The 16,161-nt window shown below is 41.2% G+C and overlaps 2 protein-coding genes across 3 annotated transcripts; both read right to left on the bottom strand.

Moving 5' to 3' along the window:
• Nucleotides 1-3,120: 3,120 nt before the first annotated feature.
• myl6 (myosin, light chain 6, alkali, smooth muscle and non-muscle) lies at nt 3,121-11,720 on the bottom strand. 2 transcript variants are annotated; one of them, XM_014132748.3, is made up of 7 exons: nt 11,459-11,720; nt 11,159-11,186; nt 9,530-9,673; nt 8,463-8,636; nt 6,453-6,530; nt 6,079-6,114; nt 3,121-3,645 (listed from the first exon to the last, which is right to left on the bottom strand). In XM_014132748.3, exons 1-6 carry the CDS (start codon nt 11,459-11,461, stop codon nt 6,086-6,088), a joined length of 456 nt encoding a protein of 151 aa, XP_013988223.1. In that variant the 5' UTR covers nt 11,462-11,720; the 3' UTR covers nt 3,121-3,645; nt 6,079-6,085. The 2 variants fall into 2 exon arrangements, with proteins under 2 accessions (XP_013988223.1, XP_013988222.1); XM_014132747.3 differs by lacking the exon at nt 6,079-6,114.
• A 177-nt stretch (nt 11,721-11,897) lies between these two features.
• tsfm (Ts translation elongation factor, mitochondrial) lies at nt 11,898-14,249 on the bottom strand. The gene is made up of 6 exons (XM_014132749.3): nt 14,104-14,249; nt 13,638-13,790; nt 13,187-13,315; nt 12,883-13,005; nt 12,703-12,784; nt 11,898-12,531 (listed from the first exon to the last, which is right to left on the bottom strand). Exons 1-6 carry the CDS (start codon nt 14,149-14,151, stop codon nt 12,137-12,139), a joined length of 930 nt encoding a protein of 309 aa, XP_013988224.1. The 5' UTR covers nt 14,152-14,249; the 3' UTR covers nt 11,898-12,136.
• Between the last annotated feature and the right edge of the window lie 1,912 nt (nt 14,250-16,161).

Below are 16,161 nucleotides of genomic sequence, written 5' to 3'. Positions count from 1 at the left end.
AACTGATTTTTCCTACGTTTTTTTTTTATATATATATTTCCACATTGAGGTTGGAAAAATACTGTAAAACTGTGGAAATGGTGATAATGCGCTTTTAGTCTAAGAGTGGTTTGAAAAGACCGCCTGAACTTTCAGCCTATTTTGGTGGGATGGAGTTTTGCACTGCCTGGTGACAACCCCAGGTGGTAAATTCGTTTGTAGACCAATAAGAAAGAGAGTTCCAAACCTCTCTGCCTATAACAGCTAGCTTTCAGTTTTCCCCTCCCAGCTCAGACCACTCCCAGACAGTCCTAGTATAACAGTGTTGGTTATGTTTCCACATGCCACTGCAGAACTATGTTTTCGATGTTTATGTATTCTTATTGGTTGGTTGAATTTACATATCAATAAAGTGTTATGCCATTGGTAACGCTTGCAGATAGGGGGAGATAGATCATGAATATCAATTCTTCCCAGTCTGATATTAACATGCAAGCGGGAGCTCACGTTCTGAAATAGTGCATTCTATTTTCATATTTACAATGTGTACATGTCCTGATGTATATACACTGAGTATACCAAACATTAGGAACACCTTCCTATTGAGTTGCATCCCCTTTCCCTCAAAACAGCCTAAATTCGTCGGAAGCGTTCTACAGGGATGCTGGCCCATGTTGACTCCAATGCTTCTCACAGTTGTGTCAAGTTGGCTGGACGTCTTTTTGGTGGTAGGCCATCCTTGATACACATGGGAAACTGTTGTGTGAAAAACCCTGCAGCGTTGCAGTTCTTGACACATTCAAACCGGTGCACCTGGCACCTACTACCATAACCTGTTCACAAAGATACAAATCTTGTGTCTTGCCCAATCACCCTCTGAATGGCACATACACACAATGCATATCTCAATTGTCTCAAGGCTTAAAAATCCTTGTTTAACCTGTCTCCTCCCCTTCATCTCCACTGATCGAAGTGGATTTAACAAGTGACATCAATAAGGGATTATAGCTTTCACCTGGATTCACCTGGTCAGTCTGTCATGGAAAGAGCAGGTATTCCTAATATTTTGTATACTCGGTGTATATGTGTACGGTACCTGTTAGATATTGGGGGCATTCTGGCATGTGCTTTTGTATGTAATTGCAAAAAGAGCGAGTTAGCTAGCCTGTTTTAATTCTAATGGTCACATTAGCTCCCTGCTAATTGACAGTTATTTCCATGCTAACAAATTAATTACAAATCTACAACCATCAACATACTATATATATATATATAATATAATTTCCCACGGGGGACCAGTACGGAAAAAAAAAAATGAATATGAAATGTATGCATTCACTACTGTAAGTCGCTCTGGATAAGAGCGTCTGCTAAATGACTAAAATATAATATAAATATATATATAAATATAATATATATAATATAAATATAATATATATAATATATACTGTTGTCCTGCACATCTAATGTGCTTCCTTTTGTCTATCGTCAGACACTTACATTTATTGTATTTTGTACTATTTTTGTCATTGTTTAATTACAAAATACCCAGTCTGATATTGACATGCAAGCGACGAGTCACAAATATACTGCCATCAACATACTGTTGTTCTGCATATCTAATGTGCTTCTACGTGTCTTATAGTCAGAATAAACACCAACTGGGATCGCTGGCTGGCCAGTCCTATAAATACACAACGCAAGAGAGTTACTGCCACATCTGATTCACTTGCAAAATTCTTGCTTGAGAAATTGCTCTTAGCTAAGAAGCTATTTGTTTCCTTTTGACCATTTCATTGAAAACAATCACAGTAAGGTACTTCATTGTTACCCATAAATTATTTGATATTGAGTTAAAAACCGCTGCATTGGACCTTTAACAAGTAATATTTTTTTCAAAAAAGTTGGGTCAGAATTGACACCTGCTTTCAATACCTCACCTTGCAAGTATAACAGCACTGTGCCTTTTTCTGAAACGTTTGAGATTGGAGAACACATTGGGATAGATCTTAGACCATTCCTCTATACAGAATCTTTCCAGATCCTTTATCCTTCGTCTGTGCTTGTGGAATGCCCTCTTCAATTCAAACCACAGGTTTGCAATGGGGTTCAAGTCCAACGACAGGTCTAATATCTCTCCCAGTGTATTCTCCAATCTCATAAAATGTTTTAGGAAAAGGCTCAGTGTCATTATCCTCGCAAGGTGAAGTATTGAAAAAAAGGGATTTCAATAATTATGTCCACTACATTTGAGAGAAAAAAAACTATTACTTCTTGTCTATTTCTTTACATAACTTTTATATAAAGGAATAGACAGATGAGGATCTTTCACTTTTTTCCCCATGCGACATTAGGTCTATATGGAAATAATCCTAAAGTCAGTGTCTGCACTGCAGGCACCACAAGAGGACAGGCTGTGTGTGTTGTCTTACTTACAGTCCCCCCCCCCCCCCCCACCCTCTATGCATGAGACTGCTGCATCCTGAACATACTGTACATTTCAAATTTTCCACTGAACTATCACCTAGTACTAAACAGATACTGCAGAGACCACAAACAATCCAGCGGGAAAATCTCACCTTACCATACAGGGCCTACTGCCTCGGAGCAAATAGACTCATACCTGCATTACCATACAAGGGCTGGTGTAAGTACTGGAACTACATCATAGAGAACCATACAGGGCCACTGCAATAGAACATACTCATCTAACCATAAAGGACTACTGCAAAAAAGATACTATGACAAAGTTGAGTAGGCCTTACATTAAGCAAAGAATAAAGGCCCTATACAGCTCTGTTAAATTATTCAAATGACCTTTACATTTGAGAGAAAGCTATCAGAGAAGATTGTTCACTTAAACTGTCCAACGGTTAAATCTGCTACTTGAATACCACTTCCTAGATTGCATTACATGTGTCAACTCAAAACATGCATCTCTTAGCCATCCCAGATGTGTAGCCAGAATAGCTAGGTATCCAGCCCATCCTGGACACTGCGCCAAAATGGTCCAGTACATGATGTATCCATTTATATATTACTGCACTGCTGCTTTATTAGAATTCCACTGACTCTTAAACTAAATGAAGAATGGTGCTTCAAAACATCACCATCGTTGTATTTTAAAAAAAGATACATTACTTTCAGAAACTGGGGATTTTATTAAATACCGTTCGTTATAACATATACATGACAGCAAATCTGTAATTTCATGATTGGTTGGTTGGCCTGGTAAAACCCACATTACAGCATGGTCTCAGCCAATGAACATGCATCTCCTCCGTATAAAAACACAGCTATTTGGTGGTGGGGCTGACAAGGGTTGAGTGACAGGGTGAGCGATGGGAATGTATGGAATAATCAAGGGAATGTTATTGCCGATTCTGTCCACGAGCCAGGCATGATAGCATGCGCCTCCGTGGTTGGATGATATTTTGAAGTGAAATGAAAACGGGCTCTTCAACTCAGACACAGAAAAGGCACTTTTGAAAGAAAATTTAAAAAATATGACAAAACAAGGGCAAACGAGAGCTGGGTGGGGAATGATACGGTGGATGGGGGCAAGACAGACGTTACATATATAATAGAAGAAGAAAAAACATTTGGGAATAAAATGTTCCGGATGTGTTCTTAATCTTCAACCACTCATCACCATCCGGACGAGTTCTGAGGGAGAGAAGAAGAAAGAACATCAGCAGCATATCAGTGTCTGAGAAGAGCCTAGAGCAAACTCCACCTCCAGCATCAGACAGCAGTGCTATAGCCTCCCATCTCTCCCAAATAGCCCCAGACTCCCCCATCAAGATTGAGGGCCTTATTTTCCTTATTAATTCATACTGTGACTCATTACTGAATGGCCCAATATGAAATGGCTTGGGTAGCCGAGAATAATTTATGGAGGGGCCATTACAAGCAAAGAAATTTGACCAAAAGCCTTCTTAAGCATTATCCCAACAAGCTGTCATTTTCAAAGCACACAAAGGATGTCAGTCTACAGACACCTATATATTTCAAAATCACAATGAGAAATTAAAATGAATCAACGGAGAGGTACAGTGCATTCGTAAAGAATTCAGACCCCTTCCCTTTTTGCACATTTTGTTATGTTACAGCCTTATTCTAAAATGTATTAAATAATTGTTTTTCACTCATCAATCTACACACAATACCCTATAAATGACAAAGCGAAAACAAGTTTAGAAATATTAACAAACGTATAAAAATTTACAACAAAAATACTTTACATAAGTATTCAGACCCTTCGCTATGAGATTCAAAATTGAGCTCAGGTGCATCCTGTTTCCATTGACCATCCTTGAGATGTTTCTATAACTTGATTGGAGTCCACCTGTGGTAAATTAAATTGATTGGACATGATTTGGAAAGCCACACACCTGTCTATATAAGGTCCCACAGTTGACAGTGCATGTCAGCGCAAAAACTAAGCCATGAGGTCACAGGATTGTGTCAAGCAACAGATCTGGAGAAAGGAACCAAAACATTTATGCAGCATTGAAGGTCCCCAAGAACACAGTGGCCTCCATTCTTAAATGGAAGAAGTTTGAAACCACCAAGACACTTCTTAGAGCTGGCCGCCTGGCCAAACTGAGCAATTGGGGGAGAAGGGCCTTGGTCAGGGAGGTGACCAAAAACCCAATGGTCACTCTGACAGAGCTCCTTTGTGGAAATGAGAAAACCTTCCAGAAGGACAACCAACTCTCCAGGTGTGCCAAGCTTGTAGCGTCATACCCAAGAAGACTCAAGGCTGTAATTGCTGCCAAAGGTACTTCAACAAAGTACTGAAAACATATGTAAATGTGATTCGTTTTTTTCTAAATGTGCCAAAAAAATATATAAAAACCTGTTTTTGCTTTGTATTTATGGGCTATTGTCTGTAGATTGAGGAGGAAACAAAATAAGGCTGCAACGTAACAAAATGTGGAAAAAGTCAAGGCGTCTGAATACTTTCCGAATGCACTGTAAGTGACATGCTTCCATATGGTTCTCTAGGAGGTGTTTTCCTCCCCAACATGAGCACTGCTCTCAGCTGGATGCTGAAGCCTGAATCTGATCCACAGAGACTCCATGTGTCAGTCAGACAGAAGAGAGAGTCAGCATTAAAGGTTGAGCATTAGAGGCAGGAGCGAGGGGGGGGGGGGGCTGTAGAGGAGGGACTCAGAGAGAAGCTCTATCTCCTAGCGAGCCAGAACAGCCAAGGATTTGCTCAGCCAGGCCTCAGGACCTGGAATGTGTTAGGATTAGCAACCCCCCTCCTTATTTGGGCTGTTCTAACAGAGGAGAACAAGGACAGCTGTGAGGAAGGAGGAGGAGCGATGGATCTGGCAGAAAGGCAGGGAAAAAAATAAATCAAGGGTGTCTAGCACGCCTACAGTACCAGCAGCAGCTTCCTTAAGGACAAGGGAACAGAAACCTTATTATTGCACACCACTTTATCCAAACCCCTCTCTCTCCCCTACATTCAGAGTTGAACTGTCACCCCTCTAGTCTAACTAACAGACCCCCCGTCAGTGTCCTGCCCTCCTCCAGTTGGAGAGTCGGTGTCCATGGGGGTAATTTAGAGGAGCCACCTAGACACATGCAGAGACGCTACATGCAGGCTACAGCCAGGGGAGGGAGAGAGAGGCGAGGGAGCTGGGCAGGAGAAGAACCCTGCAAGATAGAAAGTTAAAGATAAGAGATCAAACCATAAATTCAAACCACTGATTCCACCACAGGAACCCAGCAGCCTCGGACAACACCATCATGGCACAGAGCGATGTCCTACTCTATTAGTATCATAGCTTTTACTCTGCATCTCTACAACAGCCTGCCATTTATTAAACAAGTGTGTTAGACTAGGAGCACCCGGTCCCCCCATACAACCCCAACCAAGTATAATTTTAAAACATTAAAGAGTAAAACTGCTAGTAAACTACTGGCTATATGTGTGGCATCAGTAGCTAGGAGTAGGAGCATTCTGTGCAGTGATGGGCTGACAAGAGGGCCCCCTCCCCCCTACACACACAAGTCTCCCAGAGCAGGTGAGAGCCCACTGCTGGGGTAGGAGACAGAGGGGGGGGGGGGGGGGTCTGCTCGTACTCGCCGCTCAGCCGGACATGATGTGGCGGACAAAGACTGTGGGAGAGGAACAGGGAGGTCAGTGAAGGGACAACAAGGGACACAAACACACCTGAAATCCAATAATACAACCTCCAGCCAGTCATAGGCCTAATCCTTCTTAATAATCATAGGGCTTTGTGTTTACGTGGCACAAAACACGAGTACATCCCATTCAAGACAATTGTATTTTGTTACAATTCATGTCTTATCATTCACATGATTCTTCCATCATTCAAACACTATGGGAAATGGTAATTCCTCAAGCATTGTAATATATTCTACAGTACAGGACGAGGTTCAGTGTTCTCTCCTTTACAGCCATCATATCCATCCTGTTCACCACTCTGCTTTACCTTCGTAGTTGATGCAGCCGTTGGCATCTTCGTGTCCTGCTAACAGAGTCTCCACCTCCTCTTCTGTCATTTTCTCACCTGTAACACAAATGAAATGCTCTTTTACATTCTCATAACAGATAAATAGACAAAAAGACAGTGTACAATAAGGGAATCCCATCTTTCCTTTCATTCTACAAAGGTAAAAGCCACTAGACGGATTGACAAAGTGTGAAAGACAAGTCAGGAGTATTTATGGGTCCCCCCCACCGATTATGATTACTTACATTTTCAGGCAAATGAGCTATTTACACACGGAAGTGCCATTTATTGCCTGCCTTTCATCTACACATAGGAGAGAAATCAGAATGCTCAGGACTGGAATTCTTTGTATTTTGGTTGTTATCAGTAAAAAATAAAAAAATTATAACTCAGAGCAGGCTCAACTTACCCAACATCCATAAATAGTGTATTTCACTAAAAAAGTGTGGAGGAACCAGAAAGATTAGTTTTAGGCTACAGGAATTATTTACAGTTTGGTTGTTTTCACTTTTTCACCTGCCCAATGAGGCAACCTCGGCGCAGGTTTAACTTTAATGACTGCCAAGTCCACTTACAACCCTTAAATGTCCATCCCTACACTACCAAGCAGACATTCTGGAGGGATACTGACACAGTTAACCAGGGAGACTCAACAAAGTCACGTCTTGTCATTTGTGTTGCCCAATCGCCTTACAGACAAGAAAGATGTCCAGGATGCAAATTAAGTGTATCACCATGGATACAGTAGGGCATTGAGTCAGTTTAAGAGGTGATTACTGATTAGTGACAATGAAGACCTTTGGCACAACAGTCAGGTGTGGTTGATAAGGAGAAGAGGTAAACTATCAGGACTGTGTGGATCAAACGTTTCTCTTGATCCAAATTCAATTCTTCAGGTCAAACCGTCAAGAGCTGAATGTCAATGGTTTATGTCTCCAACATCGTCACATGGCAGGTTGCAGTACTGTTTGTCTGGAGTGTTAAACGGCGAATACACTCCCTGACTAGGCCTCTTTAAAATTTGGTTCATTAAGAAATGCTATGACTGAATTCAAACAGAAGCTGGTTTCAGGGTGCGGGTTTGATGTGAGTGTCGTGTGTGTGTGTGTGTGTGTGTGTGTGTGTGTGTGTGTGTGTGTGTGTGTGTGTGTGTGTGTGCGCAGGTGGGAAGAGTTGGCCAAATTATTTCACCAATTAGCTTCAGCCAGCTGGTGTGCAACTGTGGCAAAATTAGTTTGACTTTGGATAGCCTATCTCCGGGGCTAGTTAGGGACCGTCAATACATTACACAATATAAATTAGACTTTTCATGTTGCACACCTTTTAGGTTCTCATTAAATGCTTTCAATATTTGTATATGAATTTCTACAATTTATAGTTGGTTTGAGGTTAAGTCATTGACATTTGGCACTATTGTAATTTTAACATATTGTCCCATGTACATTGTGTAACTTACAGATCTTAACTATCCCCATAGGGATATCCAAAGTTAACTCAAATGTACCACAGGCATTATGATCGGGTCCCATGCAGCTGCACTCTAAATTGATGATTACTTGTGTGCTGCCAGCTGTGGGCAGGATTGAAACAAACCCAACCAGCATTTACGTTGTGACGCAGTCATGACCTCACGTCTCAAACTCTGTTTTGGAAAAAACTGACTTTATGACCAAAGTTATCCTATTTACAATTTGTGATCAATTTTAACAGTAGAATAAATGTTTCTGACTCATATCGATGCCACATAGGATGTTTCTAAATGGGAAAGTTGTTTTTTAGGGGTAGTTGCTCTTTAAGCTGAAGTTGAGCTCTCAAGTACAAGAAATAAACTGTTAGCTTTTATAGTGTAATATAAACCATTCGCTAATACAAGAGAAATAAACAGACAGTGCAGTTCTATATATTTTCATACAGGGAGATGTAAACCTAGCCGTGACAGCACTTACAAATGCTTCATGAAAGCTTTATAAAATCGTTCTGAGGTCTTACCGAGTGTTGTGAGGACGTGGCGCAGCTCAGCGCCCATCACTGTGCCGTTGCCCTCCTTGTCAAAGACACGCAGACCCTCCACAAAGTCCTCAAAGGAGCCCTGGTCCTTGTTCTTAGCGATGGCCTGGAGCATGGGGAGGAACTGCTCAAAGTCCAGCATTTTGTGATTCATTTCTGGGGAGTGAAACAAAAACTATTACTAGATGCTATTAATAGAAACTACTATTACTTTGCTATAAACAGAGAGAATAACTTATATGAAAGACCTATGTTTAGGCCCACATACTGAGAGTAAAAATAATGGCTTGGAATGTATTTATTTAAAAAAAGGAGAGCTTTCATAAGAATTTCTTAAATCCCCAAAGGACAAACTACTGCACTCAGTCCCACTATGTGTAGCCTAACTTTGTTTGTGGGAACGCTATAAAACCTGCAAATCTGTGTACGTGACCAATAAACTTTCAATTTGATTTAGATTTTTGTAAGAAATCTGAACAAATCCACAAACCTTATAAATTCCTAATTAGTGGTAAACTTGCGGTACTCTATAAATTGATAATCAGCTATACGTTATCAGATCCTGTTGACATGAGCTGCATCTATTCTGTGTGTAATTAACACACGTAAGAACAGGACCCCACACAACACTCCTGTTCCCTAGCTGATAAGTGACAGGCTGCGCGACTACAACACAGAACATCTGTGGTACTTGACAATTGCAGATTACACACAAGTTCACACTCCATAGGATGGGAATTTCATACCCAGAAGAACATTCTGTCACGTCAGTTTTATCCTTGGATGGTTAAGCACATTAAGTGACATCTTCCACCTAACCAGATACAAATTAGTCAAACTGGTTTGGTGAAGTGGTTGACTACAAACAGCAACAGGCCTAAAAACACACCAGCCCTAAGCTTTGGAGGATAGGCCTAAATCGAACTGAACACAAGACGATGCCATGCCGGAATAAAATCTTACTGATGTGTGTAATACTTCTATAAGTTTGATCCAGCCAATAGATACTAATGGTCAATGTTCAGTAAGTATCTAGAAGCAGGGCTGACCTTCTGACTTGGGGTTGCCCAGGACCTTGAGGACCTCAGCGTTGACGGGGTTCTGGCCGAGGGCCCGCATGACGTCACCACACTGGCTGTAGCTGATCTTCCCATCGCCCGTCCTGTCAAACAGCAGGAAGGCCTCCTTGAACTCTGACAGACAGGGAGAGAAAAGGCATAACAATTTAAAAATACATTTTTAAAAAAGCAGAGCTGGATTGAGTGTGTATGTGTTTTGGTTTACCCCCCACCCATAAAAATGGTCAAGAAAGAGAATCCAAAGATGATTTGTTTTGTTGTTTCTTTGATTATGTGTAATCTACAGTAAATGCGGTGGCCTCTATTGGAATGCTTTCTGACATCAGGGTCATTTCCCAGGGTCATTTCCCAGGGCCATTGTTATGGTGCTTGCCTTCCATCACTGGTATGCTGCGCATCCCGAGATGGCCCGCCTGAAACTACACAGCAGCCACTCATTTACCCATATATGGCATTGACAGAAAACGCTGGTGGTGTAATCCAGCAACCAAACGAGCGCAAACGAAATCTAGCAACTGCGAAACTAAACTCCTAAAAGTGCCATTGATTGAGTAAAGGAAAAAGGCACAGGCAATCGATGAGTAGCCTACAGTAACACTATGTCGCTACATATATTCTTGCTAAATGGTTACATTATGCTTCGCCAACTCCATTTCAAAGAACAGCATATCTGTGAGGTTTAATTCGGCCACGCCTTCGAGGCGTACAACTCTTTAATAAGTGGTTTAGTCATTTCCTTTTGTTTACACAATGTATACGAGTCAACACCAGTGAAGGACTGGGAACAAATTACAATATAGTTGCTTGATTTTCACTATAATATATCTAGACATTTGATACAGTTCTGGCATCGGGAACGAATAAATTCACGTTCCAGAATTGAGAACTTCCGGTTTCTAAATTAACCACGCAGCTAGGTAGCCGAACTAGACATCACACAACAATTAACGGAACAGATAAATAATACCAAAATTGGTGTTGGCAAAAAACTACTTTAAAATGGAATTACTAAACGGCAAATCTTTCATCAAAGTAGCCTGGTTTTTGAACACTCAGATCGTATAATGACTAGCCATAATGTCTTGACATGCTGACGTCTGTCCCTTTACTTTGTTCTGCATGCATAAAAATACCAGGCACAGAACTCAGTGCAAAATTAGTTGGTCAGTAACGTTCAACACAAAACATTAATCTGATGAAACACCATTCAATCAAACCGCTATGTGGGATCAAAGGAGGGGATTGACTGCGCCAATAATAGACAACCGTGAATCAATATTTTTGTAATCGTAGATCACCATTCGTTGATGTGTACATGTCAGACGACAACGCCTCTAATAATGCAAGGTCTTCCCAAAATGGTTAGAGAAAACAAAACCTGGTCCGTCAAAAAAAATAACTCACCATAAACTCCAGTTTATATCAACTTGTCAGCAGGGAAACTGCTTCTCACAACAAAGGGGACAGGAAAGAAGTAGAGCTATTCCACAATGAATGACACAGATGAAACAAGGGGATAGACTAGCAACTAGCTAACATTTTACAGTAGCTAGTTAGCCTTCAAATAACGTTACTGTCACAAAGCGGATTGAAACTCACCAATGATCTGGTCTTCTGAGAAGTCAGACTGGTTAAACGGTACGGCAAGAATGAAAAGGGAAAACAAATGAATATGATTATCGAAGATGAAGAGAACAAGTAGCTAGCTAGATAACTACATTAACCAGCTAACATTGGCCAGCCATTGTTTGATAATCCAGCAGTGAAACGTCTTCGTTGGATTAGCTAGCTAACTGGCTTTGTCTACACGAATTTAAAACGACATTTTGCTAGGCTAATAGTCTACACTGCACGTCACATACAAACATCTTTAAAACGGAACAAAGCAAAGGCATTTACCATTTCTGGGCTTGGTTTGAATCCTGTCAGCGGGCGGAGGTCAGGGGAATGTAGACCGATAGACGCGAACGTTAAGAAAACTATGCTCGTGACGTCATCCTTAATTCATGCACTGTACAAACCAATCACATCTGGCAGGCGTTGGCTTTTCGGATTACTTACCGTAATTCTGGAAGATAGGTGCAACAAAACTGTCCAAACGTGAGTTTATTGGAATCCTGACTGTACTTTAAAAGCGAGTAAATAAATATTGGTGTATGTATGCTGTGGTAGTGGAAAAACTGAATTTATGTTAGTCAATTCCATTGAAGCTTTCATGTAGACGATCATACGAGTCAGCCATATAAACCATTTGTATGATTGAACAAGTGCGCCATCGTGTGGTACGAATATACAAACTGTAGCTAGAGTTATATGACAAATTAGTAAAATATAAATCTACAGTTTGAAATATCTTTATTGTTGGGGTGATTCAGTTCATTCATCCTGCAGCATATGTCATTTTGGTACACATATATTAAGCTTATCACACAAGGCATGAAAACATGACACATTGAAATTGGTTGAATGCATTTGCATGACATCAAATAACCATCTGCACTTTGGCCTAATTTAGAAACACATAAAAGGCAGATAAAACATGACCTGTAAGGTCTCTGAGATGCTCTCCTCTACCCTTCAATGTGCCCCATCACTGCCTGCCTCCCCACACTGAAAGCGAACAAAGTCCAGAACTCGTGCCCCCTGCTCCGTCAGGTACTGGGCCACTGTCCTACTAGGGTCAGGGAGGAAGGATTGGGGCAGCAGGCGCGTCTCCGCGTCCCCACAGGGCAGGTCATCCATGTTGCCCAGGGATACGGGGGCCTCTCCCACTACGTGCTGCCCCAGCTTCCTCCCCAGGGTGTCCAGCGCCCCGTCCTTGCCCCCCTGGAACACCACGAGGGCGCCGTATCGCCCCATGGCCATATCAGACTGGCCCGCCACACCACCGTGGATGTAGGAGCCGATATGCCAGCCTGCAGGGACGCCAACCGTCACCGCCCGCCTCACTGAAATGTTCTCACCCAGACGACCTGACAGGAAATTACAACTTCACTAACAGAGCGGTCTTCAATTTCCAAATGCTTCCAAGTAAGAAATAATGCTGCAGATAGAGGTTATTAAATCTCAAATTCAATGAGAGCATCTCAATATTGATAAGAGTCTACTAAATGATTAAATGGCTATTTTTATTACTCACTCACCTATTGTAAGGGCCAGCTGATCAGCCAGAGAAGCATCTTCACCCAAGTTCAATTTCGAGAGGTCCTCTGCTGCCAGGAGACTCTAAAACCAACAAAGATAAATGCAGTTTTAAGTATTTCAACAGGTATACTAGGGTGATGTGGCTACTGAGTGGGGGGTGGTGTGGTGATGTGTCATACCTTCACATATCCAGTTTGGCCCTGGTTTTTACTGCTGTGGTGAGCCATGGTGGCGAACGCCACATCCTTCACCAGCTGCTGGAACTTCTCATTACGGGCAACAAAGTCTGTTTCACAGTTCACCTGCAACACACAAACATGGAGGACATTGGGATACAAATACTCATGATCATTTTACATTTTATCAAACTAAACAAATGAAGATGACTTTCAAAGCAGGTATTATTCAACTTGAATATTGTATGCAGACTGCATCAAGGAGGATGAGTGATAGGATCTCATTGAGTGAATGAGATCTGCTTACCTCTACCATGACTGCAGCTTTGTCTCCTACAAACAGACCGATCAGCCCCTCCTTGGCCCTCCTCCCCTCCAGCTTGCTGGCCTTGCTCCAGCCTTCTTTCTGGGCCTGCTCATGTAACCAGCTCTCTGCCTTGGTTGGAGAAAAACATTACACACACACACACACACACACACGCACGCGCACACGCACACACGCACACGCCAGCTTAAATATACACTACATTTAAGTCAGCAGCTGCCCAATCCCGATCCAGGCGGCCTGCATTGTGTGCAGGCACTGCAGGGCAGGCTTTTGTTCCAACCCAGCACTAACTCACCAGATTGAAAAGTACTAAAACCATATGTGTTATTGTTGGGCTGGAACAAATCCTGCACCTCTCCAGGGCCAAGTTCATACATCCATCCCTGCCCTGCTCAGCAAGCAAAGCTGTACTGAAAGAAGCAATGTTTACCTTTGTGATGTCATTATCACATTTCTCCAATGCTTTTTTGCAGTTAATGAATGTGTAGCCAGTACTTTTGCGTAGTTTCATGAGGAGAGCTTTCTCTGCAGCAAGAGTTGGAAATCCTGTGTGTAAAGACTGTGCATGATGAACGGTGCAGACCTGGGGTGGAAAAGAAATGAGATTATCGAACGTTACATTTCAGTGAAGCCATCATCATTGCTAACAGAGGTACAAATCAAATGTCCATGATGACCTCTGGTCCTAGGATGATATTTCAATTCACTGTGATGTTGCCAACAACACTCAAAGGCTAGCTGCAGAATTTGGAATACTTTAACTTTCTTGTCCCATACGTGGTTAGCTAGGCTAGGTACTGGAAGCTAGCTAGCTTCAAATCAACAGCTGACAGCAGCTTCAGAAAGCACAACCAGAAAAAAAATGCTGGATGCCAGCGCACCCTTTTCTTGCCTACCTTTGAGAACTCTGTTCTGATTGATCTGAAAACATAGGTTAATGCCATTCTTGGAACTTTTTATATATTCAAACCTCGATATTTATCCTTATGAAAGCCGGAATGTCATTGAACCAAGCCGGGTAAGGCAAAGGAGCATGGACAAACTTGAGCCAGGAAATGTAGCTATAAACGTTTGTTTAGCGCCATCTAACGTACTGGAATGCCTACCACACTGAGCCCACAATAGTTCGAATGGGCTTCACTTCCGTGTAGAATGTATATAAAAATCAGGGGCGCAACTTTCACTGGACCACCCGCTGTCCGACTCCCACCCGCTACTGCAAGAACTTGTCCCTTAGGCTTTTGTGATGCAGCTCACTTGCCAGCAATTTTGCACCATATAGGGAAAGTCAAAAGCGCAAAAATAACTTAAGAAATAGTTTAAATGACCAGAGATTCTCACATGGCCCTTATATTAGGCTATCTGTATTGCAAAGACTGACCATCTATGATATAAAAATTATAGATTTAACTGTGTTTTAAAGCTATATAGTGTTTGTTAACATTATGTACAAACAATGAAGTTAAACAGGCTTGTTTTTTGGTTTCTGTTTGGTATCTTGGCCCTTATATTAGGCTATCTGTATTACTGGGCTATATCAGCCAATATGCTAGATGTAGTTTGAAGAAAGCAGAGTTGGAGAGGGTTACACTTTCTCTAGAGGTATTTTTATAGCCTACATTTTAGGGGTGGGAATATTTTCAGACGGAGAAATATGGGTGATCAATGTTTTAGGACTATTTCTATACAGTGTAGTAAACTATTTAGGAAGTACATTTCTTTGGAAAGATAACTGCCCCGTACTTCTCTGCCCATGCATAGGCTATAGCCTACTCTATTTCATTGAGACCACACGCGCACCGATCTCGCAGGTATGGCTACTGAATTTGAAGCAGCAATAACGACGACAGCGACGCTGGCTACGTTTTGCATAGGCCTTTATGATATAGCCTGCCTCTCAGGACGATTTGCAGACAGAAACAAATACATGGGTAATCAATACTTATTGAAAATGAAATCGCAATGCATTGTGCCTTTTCCTTTTAAATTATGATTAAATGTTTTGATTGCACTTCGACTCACGTTGGTTGAGCGCCCTCCACTTCTTTCCATTATCAATAGCCTATTTATTTACAGACACAATAGTAAAATACAGTCCAATCATATTTAAGTTAATTTCATATTTAAGTTAACTTCCACGTGATTCTCCGCCTATGCATCCTACTCTATTTCCAACAAAACAATATCACACTCAATTCGTTCAAATAAGTATAAAAAGCTGATTTTGTGAGTTTTTCAAAAATGTTTTTGTGTGTCTTAATTCGTGTAAAAGAAAATTGTAGGAAAAGACACATTTTTGGACGACTTTTGAGGGGTAAACTTCGGAACAATCTTTTGAAAGTTATTGGAGCAATGCATTTTGGGCAATGGTGTTCTACACTGCCTTTTTTTGTGTCCCACATTTATATATATATATATATATATATATATATATATATATATATATATATATATATATATATATATATATAAAAACGTCTTAACATGCCAGATTGGAGTCAAAAGCTGTATTTGTCTGTTTTTTTTTTTTTTTGTGGTATCGATGAAGGTATTTGAGTGGGGAATGGGGATACATTTTCGTAATGGAAAATTAATTAATCGATAAATGTGGGGAAACAGAAGACCTACAAATCTGTTTGGTTTAAATTTCCCTCGTGCAACTGCATGGTATTTGCAACTATAACAAGTCTGGACTATGATCAATTAAGCCATATCAATGCAGTTAAACAAGTTAATGTAAAATGAGGAATTATGTTGGTTCACACTTATGGAACTTCCAAGGCCATTTCATAATGATTATTACGGTTTTGTCAATCATGTTATATACTTAGGCTATTGTAACAAAGCATATGCCAGCATCGTAGGCCTACTGCCTCTGCCCAGAGGCCTACTAGGCTTTCATGGCAACGGCCAATAGAGTTCACTTTGCCACATATGAGCTCTGGTTAGAGTCC

Source organism: Salmo salar, chromosome 12 (assembly GCF_965601325.2).
Source record: "Salmo salar chromosome 12, fSalSal1, whole genome shotgun sequence".
NCBI classification, from domain to species: Eukaryota; Metazoa; Chordata; class Actinopteri; order Salmoniformes; family Salmonidae; genus Salmo; species Salmo salar.
Note: the sequence above shows the minus strand (reverse complement) of the source record. Positions and strands in the feature narration are given on the sequence as shown.